Source organism: Oryzias latipes, chromosome 15, assembly GCF_002234675.1.
Source record: "Oryzias latipes chromosome 15, ASM223467v1".
In the NCBI taxonomy this organism is placed as follows: Eukaryota; Metazoa; Chordata; class Actinopteri; order Beloniformes; family Adrianichthyidae; genus Oryzias; species Oryzias latipes.
Genome location: NC_019873.2, coordinates 18,882,955 through 18,903,504, shown reverse-complemented (window position 1 = coordinate 18,903,504; position 20,550 = coordinate 18,882,955). Strand labels below are relative to the sequence as shown.

Here is a 20,550-nt window from a genome sequence, read left to right as displayed (position 1 = left end):
CTCATTCACAGACTGTGGGAAATCCGACTATTAAAATTCTCTCAAATGCTAAGTCTGTGAATCTCTCCTTGAGAGGAAAATGTTCCTCATGATTTTACAGAAAGCATATAATTGCATATACCGTAAATATATTCTGAATGCCAAGAAGTGACTTTCTTTGCTTGGCGGCATCACTTTCCCAGATAAACCTCTTCCACTTGTCAGAATTGTACCGTTTTGTCTCGTAAGTTGCAGCTGGGAGCTCCACAGACAAACATTTGCAACCCTCAGCATTTCAATGCACTTCTGATTTTTTTTCGTCTTTGGTTTATTTACTGCCAAAAAAAGAGACAACAACACAAATGCCAAGGAAGCAAGATTCTGACAGGATAAAGAACTTCTAGGAAAGGAAAAAAAAGGAAAAAGGAAGCTGTGAATGAAATGAGAAGCGTCTGGTTTGGCAAAATGCATTGAAATATTTTTATTTCACTGTGGTGCCCTGGTTTTATATATTTAAATGTATGAACTGATTGAGGACATTAAGGTTTAAATTCTACTTCTTTGGCGCAGTGTAAACTTAGTCTTTTACTTTGTTGTTGTTTTTTATGTCTTTAATGTGAAATTCCAAACCCCAAGTTTTCATGTGAGTTTAGAATTTTAAACAGAACTTTATTTTTAAAACTTTATGAATCACAAGTTAATGTGAAAAATCACAGTATTCAAAGTAAAAGTTAATGGTTGATTTAGCTTTAGACTGGTGGCTTGTTCCAGGAATTCTTCCTTCACCTGAAGATAAAAACAATTAATAAGGGCTTGGTTGTGCTTTTGCTGCAATTTAAATGTATAGAAAAAAAGAACAAAAAATGACATTAATAAAGTTTAAAGGCTGTTAAAGTGAAAAACTCCTCTTTTTGACTGATACGGATAAAGTAAACCCCACATTTAGTTTTTCTGAAAGCCTGGGGATTGAACCATGAAATAGCGGTAGAACTGAAGACGCTAACTTAACTCAGGCTAAATTGGGGCTGATTTATTTTACTGGTGAGTGGTGAATTGCTATGGCAACAGCAGATAGAGACTTGCACAGCCTCTGTTAGATAAAACAAAAATTGAAGCTATCTGATAGCAAAAAGAGAAAAGGCATTTTACTTTATATGTCATCAATTAACCTTTGAGACATGTCATCTCTTCAAAAAATGGTTCTAATCTAAACTTGAAGAAGTGAATTTGACATCAGATGAGGTATTTTGAATTCCCAAACATTACTTTATCCATATGTCTTCAGTCTAAAGTCATTAGACAAGTGACATTTTTTTCAGAGGCCTGAGCTCAAAATGTTGAAACAATTTAAGTTGAGATCATCTTCTTTTTTCATAATTTGTGGTTGCGTAAATGATTCACAGCTAATATTGGTTCATGTTAAACAATCCAATTCACTGACCTATAACTGATCTCTAGCCAAAACTTCAACCAGTGTGACTGTGATAAATACCTGGGTACTGAACAGTGCAGGTGAAGTTTTCCAGATTCCTTGTATTTATTGCATTAATGCATAATGGTAAATCCATTCACATTTTAGTTTCATAAAGTTCCGCCCGCTGTTGTTTATCCACATCAAAATAATTATTAGAACATTATTAGAACATTCTACCACACTATATGGTCTCACGTCTTTGCAAAATTCAAAGTGTTTCCACACATTGGACTGGAATGATGGACTGATCAGTTTTTGCTGACATCACATTTGTGTTGTCCGCTGTGATAAACTTGGTTCTTTTTATGAAATAGATCTATATCTCAATCCAAATGGTCTTTTTCAATTTTGACTATAATCATTTTATTACATTTTGAAACGGTTTTGTTCTGATATTCAATTAACAACAAGCCTCAGATAGATTGATCTGATTGAATCATAGGCATATAAATCGATTCTTGATTCATGGAACAATCATACACCCCTAAAATGTACCTAAAAGTAAAAAATAAGGTCCAATGCAAGATTTTAACATATTTCACTAAACAACTAAGTAAAGATCAGTGACGTGCGGTCACTGATCTTGATCGTGATAAAATTGAAAAAGGTAAATTTAGTAAATATTTTTTTCCACTGATCTGTGTTAAATACACAATTTCAGCCAAATCAGCACGTTTTCCACAGTTTCGGAGGTTAAAATCCCCGAATTTGAGTATTGGCGATCTCAGACGGAGCGGAAACTCCGGGTGAGGCTCGGGAGCGCTGTGCCTCATGTCTGACAGCAGGACTCAATGTTAACACCAGATACAGAGACGTGCGCTCAAAACGCTGCTGTACGCCCACAGAAACGGCTTCAGGTGAGGCATGCCTCACCAGCAGGGGGCAGACGTGAGCTGACAGCTGCTTTGTAGCTACACTGGTGCCGTAGAAAAAGACTGAGAACGTCTGTCTCATAAAATAAAGAATAAAGAAAAATGAATATGACTTTTCCAGCAGATCATAAAGATTTTTATGGAGAAGGATTAACACATGGACTCAAAAAGTAAGGCCAAACACTTTTTTCAAAGTTTTTTTTTTTTTGAAATAACATGGGAGTAAGTGGATAAAAATGTAAGTAAAATCCTTTATTTTATTTTTACGATCATTTTTACAGACATTTGATAACTGAATACCAGAAATAGTTACTGGTGGTCAAATGTGTGCTCGATACATCTGAATACTTTAATTTGTTTACAGTACATATGAATAATTTATACACAAGATTTGTGTTCTATCCATGTCTATACAAGATAAATTCTATGTAGGATAAATATATTCTTGTGTGCATTTCATAAGCTGTTAGCTGTTGTTGGATGGACGGTGAAATATTCAGTGCAATTGTAAATCTGACTCCAGGGGAGTCAGTGCCTCACCAGCCATTGACCTCACCGCACGTCACTGGTAAAAATATATATCCTTAGTTCGCAGCAAGTCAGTTGGTTAGGCTCGATAAGGAACTTAAAATGACTCAAGTGTGGTTTTTAAGCCAGACATGGAGGCAAATACTAAACTTCATCTTACATGAAAGTCCTACAAAAATCACACACACACACACAAAAATAACACAAAAACATTTTTATGAACAAAAGATTTGAACATTTAATATAACAGCTCATTCTAAGGTTTTTTCCCTCTTTTTTTGGGTGGGCGTGGGTGGGTTCTTTTTTTGAACTGAAAAGGATTTCTATTTTAAAACAGAAAGTTTGACATGCAGTTTAAAATGTCTCATGGAATAATAATCAACGGGTCAAACCAGTTCAATTAAAGGCTTCGTGATCGGACATGTCCCTGCTGTTTGCGCGCTGCTCCAGACGCGCGCCTCCCCTTTCCCCTCCTGCCTCCTGCTTGACGCGCGGGGGATGTCTGTCGGTGGAGAGGATAACCGTTTGTTTCATCGACTTCTGCATCGTCGGGGTTAGAAAACACCTGACAAGTGTGGTGTCGGCACCGAGCACACAACGACTGTTTGTCCTGACACCTGTCAAATCCATCCTCTGGTCTCTTGTTTGCTCATGAGCAGCTGGACGAAGTCCGCCAGGAATTTAACCGACTCAATTCCACTGTGAGTATAAAAAAAGCCATTTTTTTTTTGTCTTTTTCAACATTTTATTTTCAGTTTATTTGGGACAACATTGAATTATGTGATTGCTTTGATTAAATTAATAGTGTTTTATTTTTTTATTGGTTGCCAAAACAGAAAAAGGAAACATGATGGAGAGAAGAAAAAAAAAGCAACAAACTGAAACACGTTATTTCCAAACGTGAGCTGGAATGTTTCTGAGGAGACTCAGCAAAGCTTAAATCTGACTTCACTTGAGTTGTTTTGTTGAACAGACCAGCTGCAGAAGATCTCAGTGACATCTCTCTGGAAGACTGAAATACCAGACACTCAAAAGGCATGTTCTTAATAAACAAAGATAAACAGTAAAAATGATGGCTCAGAGTCACGTGCTCCTCTTGTGATTTCCAAGTTTACATTTCTTTACAAAATAGATTTCTGGCAAAAATCAGCCAAACCAAGAATCTACTTTTGCAGGTGTTTTAAATCCATGTTGAGATTTGTGGATACTCTTGTGGAACTTGTAGAACATTTTTCCCAACACTCCAGACCATGAAAGGGGGTTGCTCAGGAAGCAATCTCTCTCTCTGATAGGCATAATAGACGTTTAATGTAGGTTCTTAATCCTTAAAGTGTTTTTATTGTCCGTTTATTGAGATAGGGGTTGATTTGAGGGAAAGCACGAGATGGATGTGTCCATTTTTCTAAAGTGCACACACCCAAGAATAAACCCTTAAAGGACAACTGCACCCAGCTTAGCAAGCCTGATTTGGGTTCAAGCCAAATTGTGGAACAGATTTTTGAAGCTTCAGTGTCAAAGTTTTGGAGAGCCAAACGTAGTGACGTGCTTAACTAATTCTGGAAACTTCAGTTCACCAGAGATGTACAGAAAGAAAAAATAGATTTCATAAAAATGAATTACATAACGGAATGTGGGAGGATTGCAAGTTTTGGCAAAGCCTTATCTTTAAACATCAACGTTAAAGTTTGGATCTAAAATGCAAGACTTCACTGATGAAAATTGGCTCAAGAATAATATTTTTTCAATAGGACACTTTTAGAAGGAGTTTTACCCACGTGTAATTTCTCTGTATTGATACAGCCAGCAAATAAAAGAGACAAAAATCATGAGAATAAAAACAAAACAAATAACAAGGAGCATCTAAAAACAAAATTTCTTTCAAAAAATTGGGCAAATTTTTAGTAAAGTTTAAAAAACATTGCAAAATATCTTACAAGGCTTTACTGTATTTTGGTTGTTTAGCTTATGAAAAGGCCATTTTAACTGTAAATTATCCGTTAAACCACAAAGATTTTCTCATCACATTTAATAAATTTCTTTTTCTGTACTTTTTCCTTCTTTGGTTTGATTTGATACGTTTTCTTGAAAGTGAAGAAAAAGTGGGCTTTGTTAGATTATCAACACATCCAGTCGTGCAGATTATCAGCCAATTGACTCTGTGTACAGGTTTTGGACCTAAATCTTCAGTATTTATCTTTGGCTTCGTGGATTGTTGCGATTTGCTGCAAGAACAGCTTCAGTCAGTCCAGACATATCACCAAATCAGGTTTAGCTTTGGCTAATCTTGTAATGTGGCAGCCGTGCTCCGATGCATTCACCAGATCTTAATCAGGCTGGAAATTGATGTGTGCAGCTCCAGGTTCAGCTGTTGTGTGGGAGTTTGTTTGGCCAGTGGAAGACTAAAGACAATCCCTGATGTCTGGATTACTACGAGAACACTGCATTTGGACAAAATGATCAATAATATCATGACTGTTACAAGCAGCAACTGTATTTATATTTTGAAGACTTAAATCTGAGTCACATGAAGACCAATATTACACATAATGTGGGAAAGCATTCTAATTATGGATAAGAGAGTACTCTGTAAACGATGTAAACAACAGTGCAGCATTCTCCTAAAACCTTTGGCAGTTTTTTTTTTTTAATGTTTCAAACATATTGTAAATGTTTACATATTTTAATGCCAAAAATAAGTAATATCCGTTATAGACACGCAGCTGCATGTCTGTTGCTACATTCAGAGCAAGCAGAAAATACTTTCACACACAATCTAAAACCGTCAGGTTCTGTCAGCATCTTTGTTTATTTAGCAAAAATAAAAAAGTAGAATAACAGGTTGCGGTTGAATTGTTGTCTTTCATAAATGAAGCTTTAATTGCTGTTTTTATTTTTTTTGGGTTTATCGTATCTGACTGACGACAAAAATGTTTGAAAATCTGTTAGAACACGTGACCTATCAAGCCTTTTCTGTAGACCATTTCAGAAAAACACCTCACACTCTTTAGTACAACCACTTTTTTTTTAAGACCCACTTCAGTGAAAATTGTGTTTTTGGTGTTTTTAATATGTTTTTATGGTATTTTTCTCCTAATGGAGGACATGGACCTTGCTGATGCATCCTTTTGCAGACGTGCTTCTTTGTTTTTCTCGTCTGAGCTGCTATGTGGCTCAAAACTCTACAAATTGATATATTTCTTGCCATTTTTGATGCTCTACTAATGCTAGTTTTGGGGTGTCAGGGACTGTATGCTAGCGGGAGAGAGTGTAAATAAATGGATGATGGGAAGTCAGTGCAGGCTTACTCCACACCAGTTTTCCTAGCCACAACTCAGAAGTGAGTTTCAAATGAACTACTGCAGCTTCACAGAAACGACGCAGGCTGAAACTGGCACAATCATAACTGAAATACCACTGGGAACGCTTTTAGATTAGATTAAAAGGGGATCGGAGTGGAACTTTTACACAGTTTCTGTTCAGATGCATTCATTTCAGTGTGATTGTGAGTTCTATGTTAGACTAATGCTCGTTCTCTGTTTACATGCATCAAAAGTTGCTTCAGCGGGGTAAAAAGCTTAACAATAATTACTTCAGAATGGTTCTTGATTGTTTAGTTAGCTTTCATTTCCATTTAAATGAAAAGATTGATGGAAAAAAAGCTCTTTCATCCATGCACAGATGTCAAAGTGAAAACAAACTTTTTACATTGCGCAAGTCAAAGACTAACAAAGAGAAAATAAAGGCCTTTCAATCCGACCATAGTAAATGAAACCATAGTATTTTCATTGAATGTTTTTGCCTTCTAACATCAGAGGAAAAATGTTCTTCAACATACATCACTTATGAATGAGGCTCCCAGCAGTAATTTTAGCAAAAGTCCAAACTGTCACAGAAACAAAAACAATATTATTTTAAGAACCCGTCAGGATTGGTGGTTGTAAATTTCCCCTGGGCCAGAGATAAGAGACAATTTATTAAATAAACTCAAACATGAAACCAAAGATCTAATCTGAAGCTGACAAATTAAAACATGTTCTGGCTAAAAACCAGAGATGAGAGACAAAAATAAGCAAGAGGATCTGACCAGTAACACATGAAACTAGAGTAGGGACTGCTTTTTCAAAAATGAACAGAAACTAGAAGTGTTTATAGAAAAAAAGTGTGAAAAGTGTGAGGGGTAACCAGGGCCCTTGTGCTCAACAGGAATGTTGATTTCTTGCTAGCATTTAAGAGAAGAATTGGTACAAAGTGGCATTCAAGTTTCTAAGAACTTTATAATGAAACTGTCCTGGTAATCCAGCAGAGTTAAATGACTTACAACAACCTACAATGTTAAACTTCTTTAAATAGACAAAGCAAGTAAAAAAATCAAACAGCATTTTCTATATTGCTAAAATAGGATTGACCCTATATATGCAATACTAATAGTTTACCCCAGACCATCCTTATTTTTTCTACATTTACACAGTATTTTCTTAGCATTTGTTGAAAAACGGGTTGTATTTCTATTAATAAAGTTGTACATTTACAATTTTGCTGAACCAAATCAGTAGTTACTATATTTACCACAAGCGTCCAGATGTTTCTGCTGACATAAACCAGGGATACAGAGGTGAAGGATCATATCTGCTCTCCAGATGTCAGCATGGTGAAACAAGCGGTTTATTAAAGCACTTTTTGTTTCTTGGCACGTGTCTCCTGTTTAGACTGTGTTTGTGCTTCAGTAACCTTGTCAAACGGCCATCCTACCAGCTAAAAACACTTTCTTTTGGTGAAAAAGTTGAAAGGAAAAAGAAGGACTAGTCCAGATGAATGAGATGGACGAAGGCAGTTTCCTAAGCAGTTTGATATTTTTCAGGTTTCTGCTGAGGATTTTCTTAAAAACTGATTAAAAAAGGTGCCTAAATCTTAAACTTGAGTTGTCATTGTTACCTCTCCATCATTGCTTTAATTTCTTAATTCTTAACACAGAGAAACTTCAGTCCAGTCTCCAGCCTTGTGTGTTTTTACCCCAATCACTGGGTCTGTCGTATTTCCTTTTGTGGAACAAGCTTTGTTTTTCCACCTTCCAAGTCTTAAACTACGTTCACATCCATGTAAATGCGTGTTTCAGGCTTCCACAGTCCAAACTCTGTCATACAGATTACGCAAGTCTTTATTACAGTTTTTTATGACAGACACAAGTTAAAGCAGGTCAAACTTTGATCAATTAGGGACTCAGATTTTGGTAGAGCCACGGAAGTGCCAAACATTAGAAAAATTGATCATGAAGGAAAAATCATTCATTGTTTGTTCCCACCTGGTATCTTATGACACCAAGTCTTTTATTTATTGCAATTGAGCTGTGAAAGAAAACGCCTGGGAGAAGGTTTGCGAAATTTGCACCGCTTCAACAATTTACACCAAGCCTCTTTCAACTGTAGGTGGTGTACATGTGCTAGTAAACAGTAGAAAAAGAAGAGAAGCTTTTGAGGTGTTTCACCAGAAGACCATGGGTTAAGGAATGTGTGTTTGGCGTGTCTTTGAATGCGTGTCACATGCCCATGTGTCCCTAAACTTTAGGGATTGGATTCAGTCAGTTATTTGGCACAAGATGTACTGATAATAGCAAGCAATGCAGCCGTAAACTCGAAGATATAGTATAAAAGGGGTTTCTAGAGCGATAAAGGTTTGTGTTGTTCATTTTGACTGTAAAGGGTAATTCATTTCACAGACTTGAAGCAAAAGTATATTTTGACTTTGCAAAGTGTCCTGTAGGGATACCAATTGAAATTTGCAGTTCATTTTCTGCTTAGAACGAGGTGAGTCTATTTGGGATTATCACAAGTGTAAGCCAGACTCTAATTACTTTGCATTTGTATTTTTATGTCCTTATTGGAAATTTTCCAAAGATCTTTGGACTTGAATACCATAGGTCTTCACTTTATTTACCACCTGAAAAGATATTTATTGGAGGTTACAGTTGCATATTTGTCTGATCTCTGACATGTTGTAAAATACAGCTTCTTTCTTTGTAAAATAAATCATAAAGGAGGCAAAGGGGAGAATGGTGGCATATGCTTGTACCTTAGCAATAATATTAGCTGAAATCCGGCTACACTGTTGGTTATATTCCAAAGCTGGCACGTGGCTGTGGTTTGTACAGCTGCAGCTTATTAAAAATAATGAACATCATTTTTTTGTCCACTCTAGCTACAAGCCTCTTCTAAAATACAAGGCATACTGTCATTATTAAAAAAATGAAATATTAACACAATTGTTTACAGTCACGATTGGTTTTCTGGTTTCTAACCTTCAGATAATGTCAAAAAAAACAACACAAAATGTTGTGATTTTACTGATAGGTGACAGATATTACCATAACTTTTGTTTATGCCATGAATCCCAGCACACAGTGCGATAATGTCTGTCATGATGGAGGAGGGAGGCAGCCAGTGTCTGTGTCTTGCTCTGCTTATCTCCTGAGTAAATGTTCCCGACACTAACAAGGCAGTAGAGAAACATGCAGAAACAGGAGCTCAGGCAATTTGAGTAGCAGTGACCAAAATATTAGTCTTAGAGAATTCTCTGTAAGGTAATTGTGATAAAGCTATGCAAAAATAACACAGCAGATACATAACAAAACTGTTTTTGACATCATCCTTAAGCACAAAAAAGTAATACAGCTTCTTTTTAAGAGAACAAGTAAAATTTTAATTCATTATTTGATAAATATTGTGTTTTTGGTGTTTTTTTTACATGCTCTAGGAGAACTTTTGCTCAAATTGCATTTCTGAGTATTTATTTGGTCAAAAAGTTATGAATAAGAAGCAGACCAAAAATTTCTATTAAAAAAAAAAGTTTTTGTTGCTCCGCTAAAGTTAAGTGTGGGGAGCTGTAAGCTACTGGTAGACATAAACAGAGAGCTCTCATTAATGGGTTGCTCCATGCCAAACGAACTACTGCCGCTAAGCAGAAACTATGTCCAAGACAAAGACAGGTTTTTTTGATTCAGGCTAAAAAAAAAAGAAAAGCTGAATCATAACTAAAAACCACTGGGAACAGCTTTAAAACAGCTTCAAAGAGGACCTTGGTCTTTAAGTGATAGAACCAGTTGTTATCTTTGTGATGGTATTCGTCAAATATTCTAAACAGAAATCCTTGCAACATCTGGTGAAATATATTTGTTTTAACAAATGCATTTCACTGCAGAAAGACTTCCTCCATTGAATTTGATCAGCACCACAGGTGGTATTTGTTTGTGTCTCTCAAATAGGCTGTCATCTTGTAATGGGTTAGGGGTTAGTCAATCATTGGATTTGATTGGATTTGTTTTATTGATTTATTTCAAGGATTGTTGTTAAAGCAATAAAGAATTTACACTTGTTTATCAAACTCATTACAGAAATGTTGAAATACGTATTAAAAAGACAGAAGATAAAACAAAACAAAAAAGTCACTTGAAGCACATTTGCTTAATTAAAAACAGTGATCTTTAACTAAAGTTAAGTAGAGCTCGATTTATTGATTGAAAAGGAATCAGTTAATTCATTTTATAGTTTTACTGTTTTTGTAATCCAGTTCTTATCCGATAGATTCTTTTCAAGTAACAAAATCCAGTGCCTAGTAATGATTGATTATCTTCAGAAAACATTCATTCATGATTTCAGTAAACGGTAACCTTTATGTAATTATCATTGATTATCACATCATTGATTAACAAATTATCACATTAAACCAGTAATTGTTGCAGATCAAGTGAAGAAAATCAATAGCTTATTGATTGTAATTAAAACATTTCAGTAATCATTATTGCACATTACGATGTAATACTCATCATGAATACATTTTAATGACAGAAGGAGAGGCAGGAATTTTTCTTGTGCTACAGGTATTCAAATGCATTTTGTGGTTATATATGTTATGAGCTTTCAGTAAATATAATTTGTGTCCTGAACTGTATTAAATGAATGATATCCAACGGTTAATGTTTAAGTTGACGTTAAGTAAAAAGAAGCTCATAAATAACATGAACTACTTTTTAATTTTAATTCTGTTTTGAGAGGCATCCTCATCTGCTTCATAGTGACTAACTAAACACTTTGCAAGTGTTTAAATTCTTTGAGATGATAACAGCAGCAGTTGTATGATGTAAGATGTAAAAGACTGACTTGATTATTGGTACATAACAGCAGAGGGGGTCTCTGGCCTCTTCAAGGACTCCTGGGATTAAATTTATTTCAGTGAAATATTGGAAACAGTGTTGATGTTATTCTTGAAATAAAGGATTGAGCCAAAAAAAAAGGAATGAATGTTATGAAATGTCACGCTGCAAAAAAGATGATCAGGAATACCTGTTTCTGGTTAAAGTTTTTCCTAGAATTCCATGGGAGTCTTCCTGTTCATTTTCTCATTTAAAAAGCCAGAAAGTGTTGGCTAAGGTCAGGCATGAATGAAAACACAATCATTAATCCTCTGGGGTCTGTGAACTGCCAACTTTCAGAAACCTAACCAGAATGTGAGGAGTTCTGTTGATTTATGGAATGGACAGATAAACCGCTTTCTCTAAATTACATACTGGAATGCAGAAATTCTTCTTTACTCTTCCTTTTCCATCTTTTTAGACACCACTCTATAAAAAACATATTTTTTGTTTAAAAGCAACATTTAAACTGACAAAACAGAAATAATTAAAGTTGAAAGTGATTCAAATGCTTTACCACAGTCCAGACATCATGCAGTCACCACTATAAGACTAAAATACATCGAGTATTTGTCTTTTAAATGATATTCAAGCATAGCTAAATAGGTTTTTTAAGTAAAATGAACCAAAATACAATGCTAAGAAAACACTTTTTTTTTTACATTTTTACTCACAGATACGGGAACATTTTAGATCAAGTGATATTAAATTCTAAATTATATTCTATGCTCACAAGCAACTACACAAATAGAAAATTGCTACGTTATTCTTTTTATTTGGTTAAATTGTGCATAAAGAAATATAATCCTGTCATCTGCATCAGGGCTAAACTTAGTCTTGTATAAAGATCCTTGATCTTGGAAAAAAAAGTCACACAGTCTGACAGGTTGAGAAAAGTCAGTTCTAAGTTTGCAAGAAATAATTACATGTTTTAAAATTTAAATAGCAGAAAAAACATGTTTCTGACCTTGAAAGGACATTGGTAACAATATAACTGAGTTTTCTTTTGGACCACACACACACTCTGCAGCTAACCTCAAGCAGGTGCATCAACGAAAGGAAGTTTCAAATATGGTTTTGTTGAATGTGCTTTTGCATTTTTTAGTATATGACTGAAATACTTCAAAGCTTGGCTGCTGCAAAGCAGTTTTTTATGTTGTGATTAAACACCTGCTTCTGTTTTGCAGAAAACCTTCAGCTAAAAAGACAAAGGAGAGACTAAAATAAAGACAAATGAAGACCGGCAGAGAAAGGCAACTCCTCGTGTTGAAGGCTGAATTTTTTAAAGAATAGCTCAGTTTTGTCCACTTTTCTACATGTCTGCTCAGCGTCTCCATCAGCATGCCAACATCAGATTACAAATATGGGAGCAACACACAAACCGACCATTTTAACAGCTTGCAGAGTTTGTCCCTGGCTGTAATTTACGGGAGAAGATCAGCCAGGACGTTTTTAGACTTCAGGCATAAAAATGCCCCCAATAGACTGGATGTCAAGTGTGCTCCCTTGTTGTTTGTGACTAACTTAAGGCGCTTCTCAAAAGCAAAAGTAGTCAGCTTCTTCCTTGGCTTGACGCTGACGTTTCTCATCATGACTTCGTACACACTGATGCTGGAAAAGAAAAGACTTCCGCTCATCTCCGCTCCCTTTCGGCCCAATCTTCCAGTCATTCCAACAAGCACATCCACAGGGGAAGTGTCTACTGAAGAGAACTTAATGAGCAAAGAACTGCTGGTGAAGATCATCAGCTCCATTCAGAAACACAAACCACGGAGGGTGCCGGATAAAAAGGAAGTCACTGAGACAGATTCCAATGTAAGATTGTGGACTATTCTTAAGTTGTCTTAAAAACGGACATGTGAAACCAACAATACCAAACTTTTGTTTCCTAAATTTTTTTTAAATCCATGCAAATTTGAAATTATAACTGAAGGCTAGTGCACAGTGTTTCTTCAGCTGTTCATATTGTGCACCACAGCAGTTACGATCATTATCCATGCTCCATAATTTTTACTTGTGTACTTTAGTGCCTAAAGTGTTTATACTTTAGGAGGACAACAAATGTGAGTCATAGAATATCTGCTGGCTAGTGGTATGTTATAGATATGTTTCTAGCTAAATAACAGCTATTCAAAGATGCCAAACAGAACATGAAGCATCCTTTGCAAGGCTGCTGAATCCTTCTGATTCTTTCTATGGTACAAGTCATTTCTGACATACAGTATAAAAACGGAACTGAATGGAAATTAAAGTTAGGTGTCAATGTTTTATAAAAATATTGGGGTTGAATTTGATTTATTCGGATTTCATAGAATCTCATAGTGTACTCGTGTTATTTTTCTGTCCCTCTGCTTTACTACTTTTGTTTTGTCCTTCCTTGCAGCTCTTTTCGGTAATTCCTCCGCAATTTTTGCCGAACATCAAGAGCCCGTGCTGGTATGAAGAAGTGTCAGGTGAAGTCAGAGCAGATCCTTATAAGAAGAATCGCTTTTGCCTGCGCTCAAAAAGCTTTAGGAACACGTGTGACCGGCTTGGAGCCAGTTTTCATCAACATCTAAGCCACAAAGACGGAAAACAGTTTCGCCTTCGCTGTTTGCCGTATTTTTATATTATTGGCCAACCAAAGTGCGGCACAACTGACTTGTTCCACAGACTGCTGATGCACCCAGAGGTCAAATTTAACTCCATAAAGGAGCCACACTGGTGGACCAGGAAACGATTTGGTAAGAATGAAGTAAGATTGTTAATTGTATTAAATTACACATTGTTACCACTTCACTACTCTATATTAATAAAAAATGGACAGTAAGTTCTCGCTGCAGAGAAGGTGTTACAAATTCTTTATTTTCCTTTTGGTTTTTGTAGAACTGCCAAGCAACCCATACTTCACTGGAAATCACTGGTCATAGTTCAGATATGAGTTACCATGAATATTTACATGTTGTGAAATGACTTTTAACAGCATACCCTATGAGCATGATTTTTTTTTTAATCTATGAACTTAAAATAACATAAATGCACTTAAAAAGTAAAAAAAAGACAACCTTAAATCTCACAACCATATAATACAAAAAAAATGTTTTTCCTTTTTTTTCCTTGTTAATACAGTTCTAAAAACATCTGAACTTAGTATGCCGAAAAAGGTCATTTTGCATTGTCAACAAATAAATGGTTTAAAGCTTTTCATACGACCATTTGTGCTGTTTCACATTAACATGTTTGCAAACTTTTCATGCTCAAAAATGTTTTTACCATAATTTCTTTAAGTTTGTGAGGAGCAAACTTTGGCACAGTTGAAATTTCGCACGATTGTTAAAACTCTCTAATAAACCAAACAGAATTTGGGTTGTAAAAACTAAAACTGCTTCACAAAAATTACTTAAAATGTAATTCCGGCAGCTTCATGACATAAATTCAAACTGAGAAACAGCTACTACAGTACTGTTGGAGTTAAGTGGCTTGCAGATCCAGTGGATTTTCTTCTTGCACCTCCAATGCATGTTAAACTCAGACCTTGGCTTACAGTGGAGTTTTAAATCCGGTTCAACATTTCTTTTCATTTGATAAGCATTTAGGTTATCCTGTAAATGACATTATAATGAGCATCATTTTGGGTGGTTTCAGGTTATATCCGCTTCAAAGACGGTTTCCAGGAGCGTTTTCCTCTGCAAGATTATCTGGATCTGTTTGACTTGGCATCCCACAATATCCAAGAAGAAGTCAGTGGAAATTCCTCTGTTAACCAACAAGCAATTCATATTATAACAGGTAAAAACAGGTGAATATGTTTTGACCAACATCAAATTAAAGCCCATCTTTTGCAGTTGCATTTTTAATTTGTTTAATTTCAGTTTAGGTCAGATTACAGGTTTGTGCGTTCTGTGTAGCTGTGGACAGCCCAGTTTGTCAAATTTATAATTACAGTATGTTCTGTACATGTGTCAGGAGGGGAGGGCTAGGGAGCATGAAGGACCCAAAATGCAGAGACGGAGGCACATGGTTCCAGGGCAAGGGGTTTTATTAACAAAAGGCGCTGCAGAGCAGGGTAAAACAAAACAAAACTCACTGTGGGCATAGCATGATGAACAGGGCAGAAGACTTACATGGAAGAGACATTACGACGTTAACGGACCAGCACAAGAGGAAGGCAGAGACGAGACTTAAATACAGACAGGGCAGACAAGACACAGGTGAACGTGATCAGGACAGATTGGGACAAAGGAAGTAAAACTCAAAAACATGACAAAACAGGAAACCTTTCAAAATAAAACAGGAAACAGAACTCAAGCATGAAAGAAACCAAAACGGAAAGCAAAAACCAATACAAAGAAGTCCAAACCATGACAACATGAGGGGAATGCTTTCCAATCAAAGAAACACAAATACAAATTCTACTCAGGAAAAGGAGAAGATAATTAATCTGATTTTTATTTAAAAAGCAGCATTATTCTGAACGACACAAACCAAAAAAAAAAAAAAAAGGTGGACAACAAAAGCAAGTCATTTTCTGTCTCCACAGGTGAGGCTAGTGCCTCCACAATGTGGGACAACCAAGCTTGGAGTTATCTCCATGGTGCTGAACATGAAACAGAGCCGTACCTCCTGGTCCAGGATTTCATCCACACTGTCCAGCCAGATGCCAAAATCATTATTATGCTGAGAGATCCAGTGGAGAGGTAAAAAGTTCTAATCTGCTAATTTAGGCCAGGCTTTGATGTTGTATGTTGTTGTCTATTTTTATTCAGTTTGTTCATTTAGTGCCAGTTTGCATCAGAATCAGGCTGTTGAAACTTAACAAATTTGGGTTCAGTTAAGGTTATTAAAATTCATTAAAAAAAAAGATTTATAAAGACATATTGTTTGTCTACCATTAGATTTCAAATCAAACCAAATCAAACTTTATTTATAAAAAAAACTTTTCATACATTGCGCAACTCAAAGCGCTTTAACATAAAACAAAAAAACAAACATAAAACACACACAATTTTACTACAAAAACCCAACCCACCCATCACTCTTCCCTCTCCCTTCCATTAAGAAATGCTCATTACTGCAACAGAGAGGAAAGACTTTCTTAGAAATAAAAAAAAAATCTCTAAATGACCCAGTAAAAGCTGCCTAAACTTACTTTATTTTACTTGTAAAAATCTGCCTAAACTTGTTAGGATCATTGTTGCGATGCTAACACGATTTTTTTGTGATTTATTATTATTATTAACTTCTTTCATTTTTCTTGTTTAATGAAAAAAGCACATCTAGCAAATGTTTTTTTTAATGCATCCAACTGACTTTAGACTTTCTTTGATCTCAGGCTTTACTCTGACTACTTATACTTTATTTTGGCAAACAAGTCAGTGGAAGACTTCCATCACAGAGTTAAAGAATCCATCCAGCTGTTTCAGGTCTGCCTCTCTGAGAGGTCACTACGATCCTGTGTCTACAACACCAGCCTTTACAACATCATGCCGGCAAGTTCAATAATTCAGTTTGATGGTTATTCACATCAAAAAAGAGTTATTTGTCTTTTCCGTGTTTGTTGTGGACTTTATTATACTTATTTTGTTGCTTTTGATTTCATCCTTGATTGTTTTTTATTCTTCTAAATGGATTTACATATTTAATTTCCCCAATGGTGTTTAATCTCTTTAGCTCAAATATTTTAAATTTTACTTACAAAGCTAAAAAGTTAAAAACCTACTTCCACTATTTGTCTTGCATATAAAGACTTCCCCAGCATGAAGAGGATTTTATTCTTTTCTTTAAGAGAGAATCACCCTGCAGGATGTTAGTATTATTATTATTATTATTTTTTAATAAAGCAAGCCTAGGATAAGGGAGTTCTGCCTAAAAGAAGGGCAGCCAGAGCTTTTGATGAGAGCAGAATTTATACTAAATGTAGAAAAAATAAGAAGTGGTCAGAAAAAAAAAAGAATTATGTCATTTTTAAAAGTATTTGGTAAAATGCATCTACCAGTTTTGTACTTTTATGCCCCCTGGAGGACCTATGGTGTTATTGCAGCTAGATGAATTAATGACTTGCTACAATTTTAAATAAATAAATAAATGAAGACCACAGGACATTTTGTAGCTTGATAGATCTTGTTCATTTTTGAATGTTTACCCTTTAATCCCTTATTGAAACTTGAATGTACTTTGACATAATATTGTACATGAACAAAATATGGATCCAATTTGAATTAATCAAATTTAGTCAACTTAATCGAACAAAATGTTTTTAAAATTTACAAAAAAAGTTCAATTTATATTAAATAAATAAATAAATAATGGGGGGAAAGTAGAGGAGCTACAAGGACAGAAGTCTTTAAAGTTTACATTGATGCAAAACAGGGATTAATTTTACTCAGGTGTGGGTTTCTGAAAACCCAAAGGTTTTTGAGCGCTGAAAGATTGAGGCAATATGCAGAAAGCTTAAAACCAACAAAGAAAGAACTTAATATCCATGCATTTAAGAAATGCTTGTCCTTAATTTGTCTTTTAATTATAGTTGCAGGAAAAAATACAGATTATATACAAGGATTAAGGGTGCATTAAGTAGTTTTTAATGGCATTAAAGTAATAGCTTTCAATTGCTGTCACTTTTGAAGTTTATTCCCACTGAGTCACATTGATTTTTACTGGGTTTAGAGTTCCTCTGAAATATTTTACATTATTTTTATTTCTACTTTTAACAGGTCAGACTACATCTAGGGCTGTACTTTCTTTTTGTACTGGACTGGCTGTCAGTTTTCCGCAGAGATCAGATTCTAGTTCTACGGTTAGAAGACTATGCAAACAACTTCAAAGAAACAATTAAGAAAGTATTTAACTTTCTAAAAGTTGGTATGTATTACAAAAAGTATTTAAACAGCATTTACTTGGCTACTTTGCACTTATCCATTTTATCTTTTCCCACGATATCATGCAGGACCCCTCTCTCTACACCTGGAAGCAGCTCTGACCAAACGGCCCATGTCTAACACACGACGGGCTCAAGACAGAAATCTCGGTCCAATGCTTCCAGCCACCAGAAGCCTCCTCTGCAAATTTCACCAACCCTTCAACTATGAACTGGCCAGACTGTTAAACAGCAAAGCCTTTCTATGGAAAGGTAGCTGAAAGGGGAAGCACAGAGTTAAAAGATTTGTTTGAACCAGGAAGCCACACTTGGAATGCCTGAAGTGACTGTTGGAAATCTCCTAACTTTACTTGTGTGTGTTTCAAAATCATTGCATAAAATGAGCTGAAAAGTGCTTAAATTGAACAATAAAATAAACATTTTCCAAGCTTTTTTTTAAAAAAATTAGAATTTCACAAAATGCTAAATTTGTGTGTACATTGCAACTTAGTTTATGAAGGAGATTTCCTAAAGTTTTCGTACATCACAGTCAATCTAAACATGATGTGAAACAAAGTACTAAGCCAAAGGGTTTGCTAAAGTAGCTGAATATGATTCTTTTAATGTAAAAAATAAGTTCAAATGAGTACATGATGAGAAAAAGTAAAGTCAGTACAACTTCTGCAGTTTAGATTATCCAGAACTTGAACATAATGGAATAAGGTAGCCTTGTTCCCTGAGCCATTAGAAGGTCCTTCATTGGACGGTCACAATTTGGAGGAAATGATTGTAAACTGCTTGGATTTTTAAATGCTACTCGGGGCAAAACTTTGAAATGTGCTTAAAAATTAAAAAGGGTAAAAATATCAAGTGAAAATTTAAGCAAGATTGTGTCGTTTTTGAGAAAAGGAAGTTTATAAGTGTCTTAATATCTAATGACCATAATATCCTATAAAAGCATAATAAATGAGCCATAATTGATCATTGTACCAAAATGGCTTCCACAAAGCATAGATCACCTTTTGAAAGCCTATTCTAAATGTGTAGAACAGGAGCACGCAGACATTTAGTGTGTAATAAAACATAATACAGAATTGATGTATTTTGTGGTCACTGTATCAAAAGCTGCTGCAATCACATTTGATACGACTGAATAGTTCTTAGATTCTGCAATCAGGAATTGCATAATTCTGAAAAACATTATCAATGTACTTCTGCTCAGTTTTGTGTTGGAAGGTATTTTTCTGAAAGTCTAAGTAAGTTTACTCATTTCAATGTGAGGCAACATTCAATACAACAAACAACTGAAGAGCTGCTACTACTTAGAACCAGCTTTCATGTTCAGGGATTAAGCACAAGAGGGCACTAAAATTCTGATCAAAACTCCACATCTGTCACCAGAAATGCCTCCAAGTGTTTTATATTATTTTTCCTTTTATTACTGTCTCTTTTGGACTTATAAAACCACAATAAAAGACAAAAAACTACAAATGTGATGCTGGGCACAGCAAAGTTTGGAGCATCTGTTTTTGTTTTTTCTCAAACAATAATTTACATCAGTGTTAAGATATTCACATTACAAAATCCCACTTCATTGCACATGATGAAGGGTTGCAGCATCAGGATTGTCCCACAACTATTTATAACTGTTGACACAAGTCTTAAAAAACCCCAGTCACAGCTGAAAGATCTGATGGTTTATGTATTCTCAGGGGAACACTTCTCTCTTAAGCTGCTGGCTCTGTTGTGGCTACAACGACTCCAAATGTAAAATGAGAAACAGTTCTTTTAGGAATCACACTCCTATTCCGTTGAACAGTTCCCATTTTTAGATCAGGATGTGAGCAGTGACTTTACTCTGAGATCAAGGCTTTAATTTTCTTGCCATGATACAGCTTGGTGGGGTCAGTTTAAATGATCCAGAACTCTGATTTTGTGTAAATCTGTGATCGAATCCAGTTAGATTTCACGTCACACATCATTATGAGCTCTTTTTTTTGCCCTCCATCCATCTTCTACCTGCTTATTCAAGATCATGGGAATGCTTGTCCCAGCAGCTGAGGGGTACTCCATACAGTTTGCTAGTCTATTGCCACACAGAGATAAGGACATGTTTTTTGGACTTTGGGAGGAAGCTGGAGTGTCAAAGAAAACCCACACATGCACAGGGAGGACATGTTAACCCCAGCTGGGGTCCTTTTGCTGTGAGGCAGAAGTGCTAACCAGCACACCACTTTGCAGCCCCATCTCCTGTACATCTGTAACCCAGTACAAATAACATTTCAGCCTTACTACTGACAATGGCAGCTGCTTTTACAAACACTCTAAAACTATTTTAAGCTATTAATGGTTTTTTTCCAATTGGTGCACTTGTTCTCCTTCCTTTATTGCTTTGCCTGGAGAGGAAGGAGAAAAATCAAAGCTCTAAAGCCTTTCTAGCTCACTTATAAAGAATCAATAGAGAATCCCTTGAATAAGGATAATTAGTTTAGATCAATGTGCAAATGAGCAAAAAAGGTTAAAAGCTATGGAACGTTTTTTTGAAAAGTTGAAAGCCCTTTCTAGAAACGTCTGCTTATTATCACCCTCTGATTTCGGTTTCATTGCTTTTTAACTTTGAAATGTTTAAGGAAAAACGGTTTTATTGCTGTTCATTGTTTAAGTTTGTATACAAAAAATG

At 35.5% G+C, this 20,550-nt stretch overlaps 1 protein-coding gene across 1 annotated transcript; it reads left to right on the top strand.

The window, feature by feature from the left end:
- Positions 1–3,162: 3,162 nt before the first annotated feature.
- LOC101167818 (carbohydrate sulfotransferase 15) lies at positions 3,163–19,359 on the top strand. Its single transcript, XM_004077330.4, has 8 exons — positions 3,163–3,554; positions 12,223–12,850; positions 13,419–13,758; positions 14,660–14,803; positions 15,555–15,711; positions 16,347–16,503; positions 17,728–17,875; positions 17,961–19,359. The coding sequence occupies exons 2-8, from the start codon at positions 12,377–12,379 to the stop codon at positions 18,149–18,151; spliced, it is 1,611 nt and encodes a 536-aa protein (XP_004077378.1). The 5' UTR covers positions 3,163–3,554; positions 12,223–12,376; the 3' UTR covers positions 18,152–19,359.
- The last annotated feature ends 1,191 nt before the right edge of the window (positions 19,360–20,550 follow it).

Excerpts from the sequence above, each read along its gene's own strand:
- LOC101167818 (XM_004077330.4), top strand. The coding sequence starts at position 12,377 with ATGCCAACATCAGATTACAAATATGGGAGCAACACACAAACCGACCAT. Across the intron at positions 12,851-13,418 it reads TCACTGAGACAGATTCCAAT|CTCTTTTCGGTAATTCCTCC; the intron begins GTAAGATTGTGG and ends CCTTCCTTGCAG. Across the intron at positions 14,804-15,554 it reads AGCAATTCATATTATAACAG|GTGAGGCTAGTGCCTCCACA; the intron begins GTAAAAACAGGT and ends CTGTCTCCACAG.